The sequence below is a fragment of the Necator americanus genome, chromosome II (assembly GCF_031761385.1).
Source record: "Necator americanus strain Aroian chromosome II, whole genome shotgun sequence".
Classification (NCBI taxonomy): Eukaryota; Metazoa; Nematoda; class Chromadorea; order Rhabditida; family Ancylostomatidae; genus Necator; species Necator americanus.
Window position 1 is genome coordinate 19,386,461 of NC_087372.1, and position 21,068 is coordinate 19,407,528.

Below are 21,068 nucleotides of genomic sequence, written 5' to 3' on the forward strand. Positions count from 1 at the left end.
CTCTCTCTTTCTTGAGTAGAGCATTCTTTACAGGTACTATTGGTAACAAATGTGGATCAAAGCATAATTTATTGATGCCTTCTACGTTGTATTTATTTTCTGACATTGTACTAGCCCAATGCTGGATAAATATTTATATATCATGTATTTTGCAGTCATTTTGTGCTGTAGTACACGAGTCCACGTCTGAGTGCGTCTGCGTTATAGGAGAAGAGGATCTTTAGTAATTCTCCTCTTTTCAATCGCTGAAGCATTTTTCAGTCTCTCCTTCATAGTTCCAGGAAAGAAGAGAAAACAAAACAGTCATGTGAATGATCGCAATGTAGAAAAAGTTGTATTATGATGGGTTGAAGAATTTCGGCAAGAAGATTAGGTTATATCTTTGCCTACATAGCATAGCATCATCCTTTTTCTATTGGGGTGTTCGGAAAGTATCTGCCGAAATACGGCAAAATTTCAAAACAACACAACTTTTTAACAACATCTTATTATTCGATGGAATAATCTCCATCAACGTCGACAACCTTCTGCCAACGTCTCCTAATATCACGGATTCCTTTGGCGTAGAACTCCGGCAACTTGGAGGCGAAGAAAGCCCGAAGGTCATTTTCGAGGTGGTCACGATCATCGTAGTGCTTCTTTTCCAGGTAATGCTTAAGCGATCGGAAGAGGTGGTAGTCGCTCGGGGCCAGGTCCGGGCTGTTCGGTGGATGCGCTAGAACTTCACGTCCAGAACTTTCTGGGAAGTCTTCTTCGAAGATGTGAATGAGCGCGTTATCATGCAGCGGGCGAACGTTGTTGAGCTTCGGGTGCTCCTTGCGGATCTTGTCGGCCAGTCTGCAGTTGAGCGAAGTAGACCTCGGCAGTAACTTTCGTGCTATCCGGCAGCAGTTTGAAACGGTAGATTTCATGAACTCCCCACCAGACGCTCAGCATGACCTTCTTCTCATGGATTTCACCTTTCACGAAAGGATCTGGCATTTCATCGCTAGCGCACCACGCAGGTTTTTGGGTGTGGTTGACCTAGAGGACCCACTTTTCATCTCCAGTGACAATGGTGTCCAGCCCGTCGAATCTGCGGCTTCTGGAGGGCAGCTGAGTACAGATGTCCAAGAGTCTTGCCGGTCGCCGTCGCTCAATGCATGTGGAAGCCATTGACCGAGCTTTTTCACCATTCCGAGAAATCGCAGTTCATTGCTCACGTTGGATAACGAACAGCCAAGACTGGCAGCAAAATACCGCACACCTTCATATGGATGCTGCTCCGCCAGATTCTTCAGCTCGTCGAACGATATTGCAGTCGGCCGACCAGAGCGAAGCTCATCTCCTAGTTTCTTGGCTAGGACTGTGTAGGAAACTTAAAAAGACAACTTGATGGTATCGGTCGGCCCCGGTTCTTTGCATGTGTAGATCACATACACGTTCATAAACCTTCAAGGCATCACCCCACGAATCTGGGGTGGTACAGGTTTCAGCTGGGTAATGCCTATACGGGGTCGTAGATTGTGGGGAAGAGGGTGATTCCATTCACCTTTCCCTGTATCAGTGTGAACGTCCCCGGAACGCTGTTTCTTACGATGGCTTCTGTTGCAATGCGCAACTATGCGCCCCGTCTGCGATTCCTCCGACTGGGTTTTCGACGAATCGACCCGTATAGCCATAACCTACCTGAAACCCCTACCACCCCAGATTCGTGGAGTGATGCCTTTAAGCAATTCTGGATGGAAAAAATTAATCAACGACGTGGACTTCACCCTTTATGCCTCATATAGAAGGCTAGCAGAATAGAAGTATAGCAAAATCTGTGCGTTTCATTCTATTCCGTTTCTTAAATCTCTCATTACTTTTCAGATGTCGACGTCTTACATTCCTTCTGCAGTCGGTGTGATCGCCCAGAATCCACAAAAATCTGACAAACTGATTCTAGCAATTTCTTCGTACATAACTTAAAGTCATTGTATAGGCCACCACGGGTTTTAGAACCTCTACGATTCTGAATTGCAGTGGAACGCGTTGGTGCATCTGAAGAGGATTGAAATGCCGGAGTATTTATCCTTTGTCTTAACTTATTTCCGTAAGTATATTTATGAAGCCGAAAATGGCAGACGTTTAAGATAAATGCAAACTGAAAACGGATCCGAGAGTCGGTTTTTGCTAAGGCGTTGCAAAAACCGCTGACATATTCTCCTCTCTTGTATGCGATATCTCCACGTCCTGACTATGCTGGATTACATTTATGCAAGTTCATTCTACGTTCTATAGAACTGCAAATCGCTTTCATATAACAAAGTGAATCTCTTTTGTGGAAAATATCTTCTCATTTTCCCTTCGGAAAGCATCGCACTGACTTCATTCGCAAGTAAGCGCGGACTCAAACATAGGTTTTTTTTTTGTTAATACAGACGTGTAATCATGAAACTGATCACGTTTGGTGTACACTTTGCCATATCCAAAAGGTTGTTTGTTGTAGGGTAGTTGTGCGCTTTGTAGTTTCAATAATCGAGAAGATTGACGTTCTAATGAATACGGATTCCCAAATTCGAATCGTGTACTCCCAGTGCTTAGACATTTATGAAAACGAATGGTGGATATATACGTAGTCCTTGTTTTCAGCAGGGACACTGCTTTGAATAGTTGTTTTAGTGAGATTTATAGTTACACTGGCTGGCTCCTCATCTTCACTTTTTTGGAAGCAATAACTGCCTTGCTCAGTTCCCATTAACTCCCAAGTTCACACCCAGTTTACGTCGTGTTAGGATAAAAAAGATAAAGCCACTAGCGTAGCAATCCATTTGTGAAGCGCAAACACGTTTTACTGGGGTTTTGGAACGTTTGTTGGCCTATACAATGACTTGTGGGGACCAGCAGATGATCGAGTCATTGTTTTTATCCTCCAGACAAGTCTAATCCTTAAACCCCACGAGTCTGGAGTGGTACGGAATTCTGGTGGATTATTCGAATGAAAAGGGTGATTCCGTCCATTTCTTCCTAATTACCGTAGAAAACGGTCCGGAAAATACGGCTTCGAGCGTTCCGGTGCACTATTTTTCACAAGGAGTTCGATTGGAACGCGCCAGCCTTGTGCACGCGCGCATCTTCCGGGCAGTTTTTTTTTTAACGGCAATTAGGAAGAAATGGACGGAATCACACCCCTCTCCATAATCTACTATCTCGTGTACAAATACTCCACGTGAAAACTGCGCCACCTCAAATTCGTGGTGTGCTGCCTTTAAAAGTGTGCAAGGTGCCCATTAACTTTAGTTCGTTCGGTGGTAGCCACGTTTTGCATTTTTGCATTTTTGTTAGTGTGAGTTTTGGCTACGACTTTGCGTACAAAGGTGTTTTTGATTGTTTGAGGATCTTTACAGAACTAGTACAAAACATTCTGAAAATGGTCTTACACAAAGCTGGGTCTCCCTGCGGGTGTGAGGTGGGGTTTTTTCTCGGTTGTATGCTGTATGTTCTCGGTTGTACATATTTCTCAATATACCCTTCCTCATTCACATAAGATGAACTTGAAAGATGATGAACACGAGCTTTTTCTGTTCTTTCGTTTGCCTTCTCAATTGGTTACAATTTTGTTGTCATGAAGGATGAAACTGCAGATCTACGAATTAAAGCCAGCCATTTTTTCTGCTTTTTCTCGCTAAACATATGATATGTACGGACCTCTGATTTATTAGTTCGATGCATTTGTCTTTCTGGGTTTTAGTAAAAACAGTGGCAAGATAATGTGTTACAATGTTTTAGTGTTGTATGTAACTCTTTCAAAGAAAACGTCAAGTTTTTCACGAAAACCATTTGAGGCTGTCGTTTATGTCCACATACAATTTTACAGGAGCAACCTCTTCTTCCATGGATCTCCCTCACTAGAGGGATCACAGCCGGTTAGTCGCGATTTTATTTTAGTTCTATTTTAGTTAGCGAGGCTACGTGACGCGTCCCCGGGTTGCAGATAGGAGGATAATCGCAGACCAAAAGCGACCTTGTGCTTGCCCAGAGACGCGGGTGGATTCAGGAGATGGACTACCTGTTTCTGCTGAGCCAGGACTGACTCATGCCATCCTTGTATCCCGCACATGGGTCCGGCCAAAAGCCTGCAATCAAGTGACTGGAAGGTGCAAGGGAGGCGATTTGGAGTCGCCTCCAACAAATAAGCTCCAGATGTCCACTCCGGAAGAGCGCAAAGTTCTCCAAAAAACTCATGGGACTAGAGGCATCTTACATTGATCACAAGGAACTTACATTGTGAACTGATGCACATCGCCTACAGCTCCTCTCCAGCTAGGATACACAGGAAATCGTACTCCTAAAGAATTCTCAAGGTCCTCAAATCCTTTGCATTCAAATAGCTTTTGCAAATGCTTCGGACACTCAAAGCGCCTATTTAAGGTTGTACTGATATTGGTTTATCTGAAGTTGAACCTTCTTTTCTCTGCTACCTAATAGAATTTATAATAGCGCAGTATACATTTGGTCTAACTCTGGAGCAATGACAATTGCAGAGGTGAAGCTTCCTTATTCCCGGTGATTCGCCTGCGTTCAGTCAAATTCGCAGCACCTACACGTTGCTTATGAGCGTTGGCTAGCAATATTTGCTAGCTTAACGAAAATTTCAGTGCAAAGAGAACGACAAGAGGTGGTCAAATAGGTACAGGAGATCAGATATCTCCCTGCGAAAACAATCAAACGATTTGCTTCAAAAGTGACGCTCTTCTAACGTGATGACGTACTCTTTGTGACAAATGTTGTTTAAACAAAAAAAAAAAATAACTTGCACTCAGGGCTGTATGAGCGCGGCTAGTGCCGTTGTTAGAAAAACATAATAGATGAGTAGAATTTTGCCTGAATCTAACTGTTTACCAGTACTTTGCTTTTTGAAGAATAAACTTCATTAGCAGAAAATTTCCGTTGGAATTTTTGACTAAATATCAATATCAATCTACCCTGTGGACGGAAATAGATGAATTCACAAAGTCAGTTGCTAGTTTGCAGAGCAAAATCGCCAAAGTTATTCATAGAAATTAGGGAGATTGCTGATCCGCAATCTTTATAACGAGGTTCTACTGTCTCCTGTAGTGAACAACATTCCTGGCGAAACATATGTCGCTGCTCTCATTTCCAGTACCGATCAATTTGTTGTAACAACGTTGGTGGAACGAGGTTAATGGATTTCTAACCGAAGGAGTTTTATGTTGTGAGAATGAGAAATATGTGACAAATGGAAGTAACACTCCACTCGAATAACATCCTCAACTGCTGTGTTATCCAGATGAGTTTTCTAAATCCCATCAATTTGAAGCATAGAGTTAGCCCCACAAATAATACTGAATTCCATACGCAATTCTTTTTCAAAACTGAAATAAATATACTGAGACATACAGTTTTTTTTTTTGATTTCTACGGTCCCCTGCCATCATTCGGGTAGACCCCCTCTTCCAAAATTCGATGTTCCAGTAGACGACGAGAAACTTTTCAACGTAAGTCATTCTGTGATCAAAGACTTTTACTCAGCATCTGCATTCTTATTACGGGAGAATGTTTTTTCGTTTTATTGAAGTTTAGAAACGAGCAACATACTTTTAATGGAAATCATTTGGTGTTCACGTAGTGTAGTGACGTGACTACGACGATAATGTACATATTAGTAATGATTATATTGCTAATAAACTGGTTGAATCCTGGTTGAACATTTTAATGCTAGTGTCTCACTCATACAACCCGAACTGTCCGATGTCCCATGATAGGACTCGACAACAAGGGGATGGGGGGTTGGCAAGAAACATGTTCCATAATTATGACGAGGAACCAATGGCAAGTATTACAACGCGTGCCCTCCTGGCACTCGTAGTCCGTTGGCTGCCTTATCGTTGAAGATTCGCAACCGAGATCTGCGACTTTCGAGTTTCTTCCCAAGCATGGCAAACTCGATTTCCATACGATGTTGCGAGTACAAACGACTTTTCGCGATGTTTTGCGCAGACATATCTTCTAGTTTGTGAAGAAGACTTCCACCTTTCTCCTGTTTGGCCTCGTCAACATCTTCAGCCCCTGCTGGCATTCATTCTTAGGGTGCAGCAAGGTGGATGGGTGGTGTTTTGAGAGCAGACGTGAACATAGTGTGATGGATGGTCGGGAGTTGGCTGAGTGCCGCACTCATTTATTTCGCGATTTCTTTTCCTCGACAGACGCACATCAATTCTGTTTTATCACCACACTCACGCGTTCCGGAAAGTAGGATGTCGTTACTTCAAAAAAATGATTATCTTTTTTTAATGCATTCCATCAATTCATAAGGTTTTCAACACTAGTCCTGATCTCGATACTTATTATTATTTGTTTTGGATCACTTTTTTCTATGTCCATCTTTAGTAATTAGGCGAAGACATATGACATCTGCAGTCGCTGCGCTCTGATCTCTGAGCAGTTCTTCAAGGATGTTAGCTAGCTAGTAATTCAGCTTTGAATCCATTTTCACTGTTCCATGGAACCTTGCAGGCTCGTAGTTAGGTCTTTGCGAAACATTTCAGTTGTTGTTAATATCCACTTCTTTCCAATCCTCCAACATCGAAGAAACGTATGCGCTACTCCAGCTGTCAAACGGAAACGTGATGATAATCCGAATTATGTCAATTAATAAAACACCCGTTTATATCGAATTTCTCTTCTGGAGGGAATTCCTTACCTATTGTGGACAATATGTACATATGCTTACATACCCATTTTACTAATAATTGTCATCACTTCTATTATACAATACGTCACTTTCACTTCCGACAAGAACTTTTCTGCAAAATTCCCCTTTTCTATTTGTACATTTTCGCATACGTCCTCTTATTTTTAACACCACACCTTCATCAGCATACAATTATTCTCTCTGACGGTACCACTATTCTGACTCTTTGATATTTGAAGAATTTCTCTTACACTTAATTTACCTCTTTCATGCCCATCTAACCATTGATGGAAAAATTGATAGTTGGTCGTTATATGGAAAACTATTGGGTTGAGATTCATATCATCTCCGTTTATGAGCTTTTTGTTCGAATCCGATGTATACACTACCTATTTTATTGTTTACGCCTTTTCCGTGGTGCGTTGTTTGCCCGCTGAATCAATCCCGGCTTTGTTTTTATCTTTCGTCTCCGGAATAGCCCCCACCCAATCACTTTCATAAGCCATACTGAGCGATATGACTTGGTAAGCCTGCGATACGGCGAATGGCACTATAAATACCACTTTTGGAAGGATATCTTTATGAATTCCGCTTTGAGTTCTTTGATTCCTCAATACGATAAATAAAAAGGTTTCGTTGCTGCGAAGGCTAGCATTAGCATTTTTTTTCATGCACATTGTGGTGAATTTCGGTTCTTTTTCACTTATTTTGGTGTTGTATGTAACTCTTTCAAAGAAAACGTCAAGTTTTCTACGAAAACCATTTGAGGCTGTCGTGGATGTCCGCATACAATTTTACAAGAACAACCTCTTCTTCCACAGATCTCCCGCACTTGAGGGATCACAGCCAGCCGGTTAGTCGCGAGTCTACGTGGCGCGTCCCCGGGTGGCAAAAAGGGGGCTAATCGCGGACCAAAAGCGACCTTGTGCTTGCCCAGAGACGCGGATGGATTAAGGGAATGGACTTCCAGTTTCTGCTGAACCAGGACTGGCTCATGCCATTTTTGTATGTTGTACGTCGGTCCGACCAAAAGTCTGCAATCAAGTGACTGGAAGGTGTAAGGGAGGCGGTTTGGAGTCGCCTCCAACAAATAAGCTCCACATGTCCACTCCGGAAGAGCGCAAAGTTCTCCAAAAAACTCATGGGACCAGAGACTTGCAACCTGCCCATGGGTTTTAAAATCTTATGCATGTTACAGTAATATGAAAGAGTCTCCCGTTTCCGGAGGAAAGCTTGGTACGGTAGCGCCGGTAGGATGGGGTTGCAGGAGTCATTCAAGCTACCGAAACGGAAAAGGACTAGGATGACGATCTGTACTTATAACGCCCGTACGCTTGCATCGAATGCGGCCATTGAAGATCTCATGATGCAAGCCAGGAAGATTAAGTGCGATGTCATCGAACTGATCGAGACGAGGCCACCCACTGAACGCCGGGTATGATACTGAAGAGAAACTGTTCTTAGGAACATGCGACAGAGTTGGTGGAGTTGGCGTCCTCAACACGGGTATGGCAAAAAAACATCGACTCTTTCGAACCGCTTACGATCCGAATCGAACGTCCGCGAATGAGAAGATGTGGTCCAACGCCAGCTTTGACAATCTTCGACGCTTACGCTCCAACATCAAGCTACAAAAAAGAAGTCGAAGCTTTCTATATGGACCTAGAGAAATTCTACAGAGAAGACCACACTTACTACAAGGTCATTGTTGGTGATTTTAACGCCAAGATTGGCCCCAGAAGAACGCCTGAGGACCTTCTCATCGGGACCCACGGTCTACAATAGAAGGAACAGGGGAGAGGTTTCCTGTGTTTATCATGACGACTAAGACCATCCATGGAAATTAGCAATTCCAGAAGCCCTCCTCTCCACACTAGACGTGGGAGTCATCCGGTGGAGGGTAGCTTACTGAAATTGACCACATCATCGTCAGTAAAAGGTTTTGCCTGACGGATGTCGCTGTTGTGCCAAGTTTTATACGGGGTGGAACCATAGCCTCCTCCGGGGGAGATTTTCGTTTATCCGAAGAGAGGAGAAAGCCGCGAAGTTCAGAACGAACTCCCAGAACTATCACTAACTGGGATCTTTTCGCCGCACTAGCCGGCTTTTAGGAAGAATCCGCAATGAACAGCATCGGTGAGGAACACTATCGGCTCGTGGAACATCTTTATGACTGCACGAGGAAGGCTCACAGTTATAAAACTACCAAAAGACGCCTATCTCTGAAAATTGTAGAGCTGATACGTCAGCGTGAAACCGCACGAGCAGCAGGCAACCAGGAACTCAAGCCCGGGATCGCATGGCTTTGCGGAGAGGCGATAAAAGAAGACCTAAAAGAGAGAAGAGCAGAAGTGTTGGCTGAAGCTGCAGAAGAGCATTCGCTACGCCAATCGAGAATTCGCCAATCGAAGGACGAGGATGAGAGCTCTCCGGAACCCGAATGGAACAGGCATAGCATCGAGAAGAGGAATGGAGAAAATCATTCACGACTTCTACTCTGATCTCTTCGACAGCCATGTCCACTTACCTTCTCACCACCTGGGAGAAGACGGTCATGTCATTCCAGAGGTTCCCCTTTCCGAAATACGACATGTTATCATGTCGTATAGAAATCGTACGGCACCCGGTCCGACAGAATAAAACCAGAAGAACTGAAGAACCTTCCGCCAGTACTTATCAACACCCTGGCGACGCTCTTTACGCGTTACCTGTCGGAATGAAAGGTTCCTAAACAATGGAAGACCAGCAAGACCGTGTTGTTGTATAAAAAGGGAGATCCACAAGACATCGCAACTATCGTCCAATCTGCTTAGTGTCCGTCATCTACAAGCTCTTTACAAGGGTGATCCTTAATAGGTTTGAAAAAATCTCGGACGAATGACACCCGTGCGAGCAAGCAAGGTTTCGAAAAGGATTCAACACGATTGACCACATTCACTGTTTCGAAACTCATCGAAGTAATTACGAAAGTACAAGATGCCGCTCTGTCTCACCTTCTGCGACTTGAAGAAGGCCTCCGACTCAGTTGAGACGGAAGCGGTTGTGGAAGCCTTGAACAACCAAGGCAGCACATAAAGGCACTTCTAGAGTTGTACAGCAACTTCACGACCAGAGTTTCGCCGTTCTACAAGAACATCATCATTGACGTGAAGGGGGGAGGGTACGACAGGGTGATACATTCTCACGTAAAATATTCATGGCCACCTTCGAAAACGCAATGCGAAAGCTGGAATGGGACGACATGGGAGTAAAGGTTGACGGTCGGCAGCTACACCATTTACGTTTTGCTGATGACATTGTGCTGATAACACATAGAATCTGCCAAGCGGAACGAATGCTGACCGCGTTCATGTGGATGAACACGAACACCGATACATCCACATGTTCATGCTCATGAACATGTGGATGTATTGGTCTTCAGCTGCATCTGCAGAAGACGATGTTCAAGCGTAACGGATGGGTCTCGGGTGCCACATTCACACTCAACGGAACGAACATATCCGAGTGCACCAGATACGTTTACCTGGGTCTGGATATAAACATGAAGAACGACATGAACTCCGAGCTGGGCAGGAGGAAACGAGCGGCTTGGGGAGCGTATAACAGCATCGAGCATGTAGTGAGGATGACCAGGAACACCCGGCTCCGTGCTCACCTCTTCAACACCACAGTATTTCCTACTTTAACCTGTGCTTCAAAAACTTGGGCAGTTCGCAAGCAGGAAGAAAATGCGGTGAGCGTCATTGAACGCGCAATTGAGAGAGTGATGCTAGGAGTATCCCGCTTCACGCATGTGAGCGACAGGCTTCGAAGTTCTGTCCTACGTCAACGATCGAGGATGAGAGACGCCGCCGCATTTGCCAAGTACAGCAAAATAAGGTGGGCCGGATACGTTATGCGCTTCAATGACAACCGTTGGGCCAGAGCCGTGAGCGACTGGGTTCCACGTGATATTAAGCGCACTACGGGAAGACCGCCGACCCGATGGTCAGACTTCTTCACAGCCTCTTCACGTCTTTGAAAGAAAAATTCTCTTGCTCTTCGTGTCCCACGCGAAAGGAGAAACCATATGGCGACTCTGATACGCGATCGGGACAAATGGAAAGATTCTTGGCGCCCGTTCGACCAGTTCGAAGAACAACGGGAGTCAAGGTGATCAAGGTGAACCTCTTCTTAGCAGTCAACAAATAGTGACTGTTTAGACTTTGATTCGACTTAATCGTCGGACTGGTATCACTGCCTGATGCATTTGCCCGTATCTTCTCCGTGGCGTGTCCATCTTCGTCCTTGAACACGGTTCTGTCCAAGCTTTTCGTTCCACAGAACAAAAACTATTTCTTCATCACTGTTCTATACCCTGTGACTGTTGGCGTCTCGAGTGAACTGCCTGTCGACATCAAGTGACCCCAGTTCCTCAGGTCGAAAGAGTCCGGAGAGCTGAAACCAAAGATGCTACACCCTCTCTAGGTATTTGACTTATTCGGGTTCTGGTTTGATGATGTGCAACAACAGCACCTTCTTACCATACCTGGGTGATTTCTGCCATATAACTGGGCAAGATATGTGGCGCCTAATGCGTATACTCAAATGCATAGTTGCATTTAATATAAACAGGGGCACTGCAAGCAAGTAAGAATCGCACTCGGGCCTCAACAAACAGACAATGATAACAGAAGAAAAAAGGAGGAAGTGAGAAAGAAAAACACGAACTCTTTTGTGTTAGTTTTCACAAATATCAAATGCCTCTCTCTATGCTTTAAATCAACTATCACGGTATACAAGAAGTGGCAGATCTTAGTCTTTCAAGCGCTTTGTGAAAATCTAATTGATAGCAGGAAATAACTGTGGAAGGATATTGGTAATCACTTTCTATGCGTTTTCACAGTACCGATCTTCATGAAGGTCTTCCAATTCTTGCTGTCATATTCCACTTCATCCTTGCAACCACTTATACGGCAGATAGTGGCAAAGCGGCCTAAATGTATTTATTTCTCAAATGTCTTAGTTGATCCTTTTCAATAGTACCAGCTATCAAAAGGAAACTCCTTTTCTCTGCACATCCTAAGAACGTACATAAGACGATGTTTTTTTATGCTGAATAGGTGTTGTGCATATTTCTTCAAAAATTTGCACGTTTCTTACTCTGATTAGGGAACTCTTTGAAATCAGTTTGGGATAGAATATGATCAAGTTGTACACTAGCCGGAGAACAGAAATCTTGCCATTCCATAAGAACACTATCATCGACGTAAGGAAAAGGGTCCGACATGGTGACACAATTTCGATTTAATTTCGAAACACTCCCTACCACTCTCGAGAATGTAATGCAAAATCTAAAATGCAACGACACGGAAGTAAAGGTTGATGGTCGGTAACTACATCATCTGTCTACTACTACTTACAAAGCTCCAATTTTTCCGTCTGGTGAAGCCTTGCGAATACCCAACAACTACTGTAACCTGAATTTTTGCAATTGAACGAACCTATTGCATAGTCTCGCACCGTAAATCGCAGAGACGGGATACATTGATAGTGTGCAATTGAATCGGTGAGATACAATGTTTAACAGCACTGAAGGGAGCAATGATCAGAAACGAAACAAGACGTAGACGTGGATCATCGATTGTGGCGACGATCGAGCTCACCCTTTCGTAAAATATGGAATAGGGCGGAACTTAGTTTTGTCGGTAATCGATTACGAATATATACCGCATGTAGAAGACAAATTACGACGGCGGTCGATTTTATCTCCATTTTGCAGTCTTGGTGCAGGTTCACCTGTGAGAGTACGATAAAAATATTCGCGGGCATTCTAGAGGGTTATTTGCAACATTTTGGTGCGTCGTGAATCATGCTCTCAGACAATCACTTTTTTGGACGACCTATTCTTCCCATACCGACGGTAGATACTTGTTAGCTGAGTTTTTCATATCACAGTTTTTGGAATCAAGCTTTTCGCTGATCACAATTTCAAGATTCTTCCAAACTTTTGGGACTTAATGTGTCGATATCTCCTCTATTTTGGTTGTTAAATGTTGTATAAGAGTACACTCCTTATATATCTTAGTGCTTATGCCAAAAAATACCACAAGTACGAGAGATTGAGGAAACAGTTTTGGAGCATACTACGAAGTTGACGTTTCAGGTCTCTCCAGAAAAAGGTACGGTTTGGGATCTACACTACAAGTACGAGTGCGGTCACAATCAATTCTTCCTATTTGTCTTAAAGAACTACACATAAGAATACACAGGAAGCGGACTTAAAAGCAGAATACTACGAATTTGGGTGGTACCGATTTCAGGTGGAGTATCCGTTTGCGGGGTCTTAGATTACCGAGACCGGGGTGTTCTCAAAGACTTGCGAACGTGATTACGATCGTTCTAACCTTCGTCGACAATGAGACTGTTTTCACGAAACGAATATTACACTGTCTCTTCACGTCTATTTTTCTTTCGACCTTAACTAACAGCTCAAAGAAAAAACTGGGATTTGCCATCATGTTCACTTCGTCGGAATTGTTTGAGGTTTATGATCGTGTAAGTAGCCTATACAGTGACTAGTGGGAGCTACCCGATGTATTAAGTCAGTGTTTTCATCATTTCAGATAAGTCTACTACCAATTTGTCGATCCCGCATGAATAAAAGGCTTAGTGTGCACTAGAGCGGATTCGAACCTGGGATCGATCGTGCAGCCAGGGTAACCTTTCACCTACTGCCCCATACTCTCTTCAACTGAGCGAAATCAGGCCAACAAGCACAGAACGCTTTTTCTCTCTTAAAACTGACATTGTGGTGCATAAATGGAGATAGGCTCGAGTTCAACAGAGTAATCCAACTACCTTCATGATAATCATCCGGAGAAATCCTTTCTGAAGACTAACTCTGAAAGGATGAAAAAAAAAGAGTGTAAAGAGAACTACCTCGGCATTTGTGATCAGACCCTCATGAATGTTCATAGGCAAATTCTCAAACAAGTTCGTTTCTTCTTTTATTTTGAAACCATGAAAAACAAAAATTGTTGAACATAGTCGCTAATTCGAGCCATCATGAGTTATCAGTTAGCCCAGCTGGAGTCAGTAAGACATTTCAATGTAGGTGCATTTTTCCAGAGCAAGAAAGACCATGTCCTGCAGATTTTGCGAGGTCTACGGGGTTCATGAAAAATGTATGTTATCATAGTGCCTTGCGTTAACGTTGACAACGACATGATTACGACGTGATGGCATGAGGTGACCGCGCCAAGTCAGGGTGCGATGAAACTTCCCTAACATGTTAAGCGATTTTCTAAGCCACGTGAGGTCGAACATTGTTATGAAGTAGAGCAACAGCGTAATTTCCGAAATTGAAGCATCATTTGTTGTTATCGTACATAATTGATGTTGCATTAGTTGGCAATTAATCAGTCCAATGTTTCTTTGGTACCAGAAACTGCCTCCGATGGTTCATAAAAGCCTCAGAGTTCTTAGACAATATAACTCGAATTCCCTATTTGGTTGCCATCAATTTCAATTGTCTGGTTTTAATTTGAAACAGAGAATTAATTTCATAATGTATAAATCACGCTTAGTTCATGGGTCTGTTTTTTTTTCTGTGTGTCACGAAATTCCAAAATAAGAGGGAGACAGATTCAAGGACCTCAGAAAGGTGTGCCGGCTCCAGAAAGCGACATAATGGGGTGAGAAGAGTCCAACGGCGTTTAACTGCTGTGCCTTGGTGCAGTATTATTGCACAGTTACTTTACATTCATCCACAAAGGTAAAACACGCACACAAACGGCTGCTTAAATAGTAGTCGACAGTTTACATCTTATGACGTCTTTATCACTACGTTGATGATGTTCACGTCATTTCTTGTTAATAGATCATCATGATCATCATGATCATGATATATAATAACGAACTTAGTCCGTGTGTGAGTGTGTGTTTGTCTGTGTGTCACGAAATTCGAAAATGGGGGTGCGACGGGTCCACCCGGCGTCGGATTGGTGCGCTGGGGTCAGATAGCTATAGAAGAGGGTGGGACGGCCCCACTGGCGTCGGATTGGCGCGCCGGCGAAAGATAGCTATAATATGGGGTGCGACGGGTCCACCGGCGGCAGATTGGTGCGATGGCGCCAGATACCTGTAGAAGGGGGTGCAACAGGTCCACCGGCGCCAGATTGGTGCACTGTCGCCAGATACCTATAGAAGGGGGTGGGACGGGTCCACTGGCGTTGCACTAGCGCGCCGGCGCCAGATACCTGTAGAAGGTGGTGCGACGGGTACATCGGCGGCAGATTGGTGTGCCGGCGCCAGATACCTACAGAAAGGGGTGCGACGGGTCCAACGGCGCCAGACTGCTATAATATGGGGTGCGACGGGTTCACCGGCGTCAAGTTGGTGCCTCGACGCTAGAAAGCTATAAAATGGGGTGCGACGGGTCCACCGGCGTCAGATACCTATAGAAGCGGGTGCGACGGGTCCACCGGCGTCAGATTGGTGCGCCGGCGCCAGATATCCATAATATTGGGTGCGACGGATCCACCGGCGTCGGTGTACCCGGTCATTGGTGCGCAATAACTTAGTGTGCATGACGCAAAAAGTAAATGGTTCCAGCCGTTTCATAGGCGTAACCACTTGGCGCTTTGCTCTTCACCTTTATAACTCCTCTGCGTGCCTATTTCCATCTTCTTTCGCCTCAAATTTGTAGGATGCCGTTCTCAGAAAGTGGAAACATGCATGCAAATGGCTGCTTAAATACTAGCAAGATGTTTATGTGATCTGACGTAGAATGTTATCTTTATCAGTAGGATAATGTCTTTCACGTCATTTAATGTTAAAACATCATTCTGTGATAACTATTGGGAGAAATCAGGAGGAGTACCCATACTTCGAGTAATGCTTTCAAATTGTATCTATATTATTCTGGCTTCGAAGGAGTGTTTGCAGCAGATCGAATATTCTGCAAATGTAGAATTGACGTGTTTATAAAGGAAAACTCCGTAATCTTTCGCATTAATTTATAATATAAAGAGAAGAAAAGCGTTGCTAAAAAAACACAAATCTAATTTTACAGAAAACACCACTACTATTAACTTTCATTGATCAGTGAGAGGGAGCGAAGCTAAAACCACCGAAAGTCTGAAGTCCGGCTTTAGCCGGACATTCAGACTGGTATATAATAACGGGGTTATTCTGTCACGTGTGTGTGTGTGTGTATCAGTCACGTAAATCAAAAAGAGGGTGCGACGGGTCCACCGGCGCCAGATACCTGTAGAAGCGGGTGCGACGGGTCCACCGGCGTCGGACTGCTGTGCCGGCGCCAGAAAGCTATAAAATGGTGTAAGACGGATCCACCGGCGTCGAAATGGTGCGTGATAACTTCGTGTGCAAAACGCAAAAGATAGATGGTCGCAGCCGTTTCATATCCGTGGCGACTGGGCGCTTTGCTTTTCACCTTTACGACTCCTCCACGTTTCTATTTCCTTCTTCGTTCGCCTCAACTTGGTAGCATGCCGTTCTCAGAAAGTGGAAACCCGCATGCAAACGGCTGCTTAAATAGTAGCAGGATGTTTATGTGATCTGACGTAGAATGTTATCTTTATCAGTAGGACGATTTCTTTCCAGTCATTTTATGCCAAATCATTCTTTGATAATTGTGAGGGGGGGGGGGGGGGGAAACAGGAGGAAAACCTATATTTCGCGTGATACTTTTAAACTTTGTCTGCAATATATTGGTATGGAATGTTTGAAGCTGAAGTTTGAGAGTTCTCCAAATGTAGAACTGACGCGTTGAGAAAGAAGACTATGGAATATTTCGCTTTTAGTTATAATATAAAAAAGGAAGAAAGATTGTTGGAGATACGCAAGTCCAATTTTACAGAAAATGCCACTACTGTTAATTTTCTTTGATTAGTGAAGGGGAGCGAAGCGAACGCCACAGAAAGTCTGAAGTCCGGCTTAAGCTGGACGTTTAGACTGGTTGTTTGATAACTGTTGGGGAAAAATAGGAGGAAAGCACACACTTTGAGTAATGCTTTTAAATTGTATCTATATTATATTGGTGTCGAAAGAGTGTTTGAAGTTGAAGTTTGAAAGAGAGCTATGAAATTTTTCGCCTAAATTTATTTGAAAAATAAACTAATAAAGCGTTGTTAGAAGAACACAACTCTAATTTTACAGAAAATGGCACTAGTATTAATCTTCATTGATCAGCAAAGGCAGGCGAAGTGAACACCATGAAAGTCTGAAGTCCGGCTAAAGCTGAATTGTTTACTTCGCCTGTTTCCACTAGTTAACTCATAAACAGTAGAATATGAAATGGAGAATCTAGTGGAGATTGACACGCATGCATATGAAATGTGAACCCATCAATTCTTCTCATATTCAAGTTCAAAAATTAGGCATTATAAAAATTGAGCCACTCTCCAGCGACCATAAGACTTTTTCGATAGCAGCTTAAAGGCGGCATACCACGAATCCGACGAGCGGTCGAAGACTGAAGAATTCTTCACACCAGCCTATTCAAATAACACCTGTGAATAGGCTGCTGAGGAGAAGGGAGCGTGTACATAGAGGCGCGTTCTAACGTGAAGCGGTTCCCATGGCTTTTTCTACATCACCTAGGGAGAAATGAGCTCAACCACCTGAAATCCCACGATCTACAACCTTATTTCTAGCTTTCCTCTTGGATTCACTCACCATGTCAGATTCGTGGAATGCTGACCTCAATTGGCATTTTTAACTGGTTTTCTTTACCAGCAGCCGAATTTTAGACAATATATATGGGAAATTTCTCGCTCTTCAATAGTGTAATACAACGATTTTTTACGAGACGATAAGGTCATTGGAGCTGAGATTGGTGGTGCGTACAATGGCTGAGGGAGCAACGTTTGATAGTGGCGTAGGAAGCCTGTATTTGCTTTTCGGAAATGAAAATTCTGACCTCAAAAAAGGGTTACACAGCGGTCAATCAGTAGTAGTTGGTTGAAAAGAAATCCGATTTTCTCATTAAAAATCCACATGACAGTGGGATCAATTGTAGTATACTTCCCTTGTTGTTGTTTTGCACACAACACCTTCTAGCAATCATTCAATAAGTTTTCCGTGCCTAACATTGTTTTCCACCATTTTTTTGTTTCTGATTTCTTTAACGTATTTTTTATTCGTAATCCGTTCGATGAAGGGCGGGTGTGGCGCAGTCGGTTAGAGGTCCGTTGTAGCCACACGGTCGAGGTTTCGAAACCGCCCTAGTGCAAACCAAGCCTTTCATCCCTCCGGGGTCCATAGATTGGTACCAGACTTGTCTGGGAGGATAAAAAAAACTGACTTGATCCTAGGCTGGCCCCCGCAAGTCATTATATAGGCGTTCCATATCCGTTCCAATGATTCGTTCGATACCACTTATGCACAACACAGCGAGTCTAACATCTCAATTCTTCAATTATATACAGAAGAAGTTTCGAAAATGTTATGTTTTGTTCACTTCATTCCACGACACTTCATTTTAATCATCTGCAAAAGAACGCGATTTTCCTATAGAACGACAATTTCTCTATCAGCTGGTGCATAATATTTTACCAGTACTCTTTATTTCCTTTACTAATCTTTTTACACTTGTTTTTTTTTTATTTTATTTTAGTGTGCATTTCTGAGTTAAAGAGAACTCCCACGAATGATTTCCCAACCCAGTAATTTATACGTTTGGCTCTTCCAAATCTTCCTTCTCCTACATCAACGTTAATTCTTTTGTCGCGATCGTACTCCCCAGCATCAGCGTTTTCCTTCTTTTATGTATAACTCCAGCATTCTCACGAATCATTTCTACAGAACAAGCTGAACTTTGGCGCTTGTGACAGTTTACAACTTCTTTTTCAAGAACTTCGAGTCCATTGTATTCTGTTTCTAACTTCTTGTTCTTGTCAAGAGGAAGATTTGACCTATCTACATCGCAAAAGCACTTTCTTATGCATTCTCGTCTTCTTCAGCTCACATTGGCAGAGTGATGCGAATATCATAGGCATCGCAGAGAAAAATATCAGCGTTGTTCATCAAATCAGGTAAACCGCTAACCTCAACTTAAGTAACTGTGAAGTATTGTTATTATTGTTTCACGAAATAGTGCCCAAGTGGAAGAAAGAACCCAAGAGCGAAATGAGTAAATTCAACGGGATATCAATGACTTCTGAGCCTCAATTACCGGACATTTTTCTACGAATTATGTACTGCCAATCGATGTAGAGTCCATTTCATTCATCATTGCACTCCTCATCCCATTGTTCCCAATTTTAGATCCATACCCAAGTGGTAAGTGTGGTCACTTCTCCCTCTCTTCTACCGCCGCTTACTGGTTACAGTAACAGGAAGCTTGCCTATCCATTTCCGTAGGTTAGCATTGCAAGATCTGAGGCGATACTAGTGTCACCTCATCGCATTCATTTCTGTATGTATGCACCAAACAACGCCCCTGGGTCATTTCATTGCTTTCTTTTGCCTGACGAAGTTGGATCCGTTTTAGCCCATCTCACTACTTCTGGCAAGGCAACGCTAGTATAACAAAACTTAATCATTCTCTGGACAAATGCACCAAGTCTTAGTTGAACCCGCTTCGGTGCATGAAGTACTACAGACACGCAGAGGCAAACAGACAGACACAACCACATACATACTCAGACTAAGGCGGTTATTACATAGCATAATTATGCACGTTATATATGACACTCCGTCCTTCAATCTGCGGTTAAAGGTAACATACCACGAAACTGACGATGTTAGGATCTATCCACGAAAAGATATTCTTAATTGTGTAGATAACGAGCATGAGCTTGTTCTCATCCAATCCCTCTGATCGTCCTGAAAAACTGGAATAAGCGAACGGCCAGGATGATTAGGAAAAACTGGGCGTGATCACACACACCACATACCTTGATCTATAGCCCCATCTCTATCTTTTCCTGGAGAGATCTCAGCATCGTTATATTGTGGTATGCTGTCTTTAATTCGATACGCAGATGCAGAATGTTGTGATGTTATTGTTTAACATTTTTATAGAGCTCTTTGTAATAGTAATCATAGATGTCAAGGACATCGGACTTCATTCCTTTGATGCTGACCTTAGTGGAGAAACTTTTGATTTGGATGTTCAAGGAAGAAACGGTTACTATCGTATAGGGGGTAATGAACGACCATCTGTCGTCCTAGAAATTGCAACCTTGGATTTTCGGAACCACATCTCCAAGGATCCCAGTGTCGCTTGGCTGGCGCATTAGTAAACTAATTGTTGAATAGAAATGGCGTCTTGTACTTACAGTCGGGGTGAATAAAAAAGGGCCCGACACAGCAGTTGTTAGAGGAAAATCAAGAAGAACTATTACATGATTTCCCAAAGATCATCATTCCAACGTTTTATTTTATTTATTTTTCTTTGGACAGTATTAGTGATCGTGTCATTTTTTTTTCGTTCGAGTACACTTCTCTTAAACTCAAGTTCACTGACTGACTTATTTTAAGAGAACTTAAGAGAATCGTGCAACTCTTAAAAGGATAATGTTAGAGTTTTTGGCGTTAATCAATCCGCTTAGGATGCGCCCCACGTTCACTTCAATTCAGATTCGTTCGAGGTTTACGAACGTGTAACTGGCGTATACATTGACTTGCGGTGGCTTGCCGATGTGTCAAGTCAGTGTTTTTATCCTCCCAGACAAGTCTGGTACCAATTTATCGACCCCGGGGGGATGGTAAAGGCTTGGTAAGCTCTAGGGCGGATTATAACCTCCGATCGGTCGTGCAGGAAGCAGAACCTCTATCCGCTACACTACATCCGCCCTTACACGTTGGTAAATAAATATATCTTAGACTTCGTTTTGAATCTGGATTTCTCTCCGTCTTGATAGCAGTGGAGAAACGAGGAGATGTAGGAAATCTTACCGTGATTCTCTTGTTTCGCGTTGAATCTTGGCAGATTGAATTCCTCCTCCAGAGGAACGGGTAGCGGGACGCTGCCACAACAACAACAAAGAATAGAAGTAGCGAATGACTGCAAATAGAAGTACCTTCATCCTAAAGTCGGCAATGTTCGAATTGTGGGCGTCTGAAGATGCTGTGCCTGCAGAGGTATTTATAAAGTGTTCGCGTTAGTTACCGGGCTGTTTTCGCATCAAAACCGAAGGCGGAGTTCGCCAATAAACTGCATGAACTACTCGTACAGAAGAGTGTGGAGATCTGTCGTGTCTCGGTACCAGAACTTTTGTGAAATCTTAACATTTCAATAAACATATAGGAACGATCATGTGAGAAACTTTCTACTAAGACGCACAAGACTGTGCGTCGCTGCGTGACAGTACATCGGTCTTCGAAGGAAGCGCAAACACGTAACTCAACTCTTATCATCCGTATCTAAATGAATAAGGTGTCT

General features: G+C 43.3%; 6 protein-coding genes across 7 annotated transcripts; 3 read left to right on the forward strand and 3 right to left on the reverse strand.

Annotated features, from left to right (window-relative positions):
• Positions 1-488: 488 nt before the first annotated feature.
• On the reverse strand, positions 489-1,661 carry RB195_018496 (uncharacterized protein; the record flags this gene model as incomplete). 2 transcript variants are annotated; one of them, XM_064185965.1, is made up of 4 exons in its annotated part: positions 489-739; positions 795-959; positions 1,037-1,357; positions 1,532-1,661. In XM_064185965.1, 4 exons carry the CDS (start codon positions 1,659-1,661, stop codon positions 489-491), a joined length of 867 nt encoding a protein of 288 aa, XP_064041845.1. The 2 variants fall into 2 exon arrangements, with proteins under 2 accessions (XP_064041845.1, XP_064041846.1); XM_064185964.1 differs by lacking the exon at positions 489-739 and having other exon boundaries at positions 778-974; positions 1,037-1,345.
• A 4,160-nt stretch (positions 1,662-5,821) lies between these two features.
• RB195_018497 (uncharacterized protein) lies at positions 5,822-6,061 on the reverse strand (the record flags this gene model as incomplete). The annotated part of the gene is made up of 1 exon (XM_064185966.1): positions 5,822-6,061. The coding sequence occupies one exon, from the start codon at positions 6,059-6,061 to the stop codon at positions 5,822-5,824; it is 240 nt and encodes a 79-aa protein (XP_064041847.1).
• Positions 6,062-7,931: 1,870 nt separating this feature from the next.
• RB195_018498 (uncharacterized protein) lies at positions 7,932-8,461 on the forward strand (the record flags this gene model as incomplete). Its single annotated transcript, XM_013436210.2, has 2 exons — positions 7,932-8,111; positions 8,141-8,461. 2 exons carry the CDS (start codon positions 7,932-7,934, stop codon positions 8,459-8,461), a joined length of 501 nt encoding a protein of 166 aa, XP_013291664.2.
• A 338-nt stretch (positions 8,462-8,799) lies between these two features.
• RB195_018499 (uncharacterized protein) lies at positions 8,800-9,177 on the forward strand (the record flags this gene model as incomplete). Its single annotated transcript, XM_013436211.2, has 1 exon — positions 8,800-9,177. The coding sequence occupies one exon, from the start codon at positions 8,800-8,802 to the stop codon at positions 9,175-9,177; it is 378 nt and encodes a 125-aa protein (XP_013291665.2).
• A 938-nt stretch (positions 9,178-10,115) lies between these two features.
• On the forward strand, positions 10,116-10,697 carry RB195_018500 (uncharacterized protein; the record flags this gene model as incomplete). Its single annotated transcript, XM_064185967.1, has 1 exon — positions 10,116-10,697. One exon carries the CDS (start codon positions 10,116-10,118, stop codon positions 10,695-10,697), a length of 582 nt encoding a protein of 193 aa, XP_064041848.1.
• Positions 10,698-11,608: 911 nt separating this feature from the next.
• Positions 11,609-12,430, reverse strand: RB195_018501 (uncharacterized protein; the record flags this gene model as incomplete). The annotated part of the gene is made up of 3 exons (XM_064185968.1): positions 11,609-11,651; positions 12,160-12,247; positions 12,322-12,430. 3 exons carry the CDS (start codon positions 12,428-12,430, stop codon positions 11,609-11,611), a joined length of 240 nt encoding a protein of 79 aa, XP_064041849.1.
• Between the last annotated feature and the right edge of the window lie 8,638 nt (positions 12,431-21,068).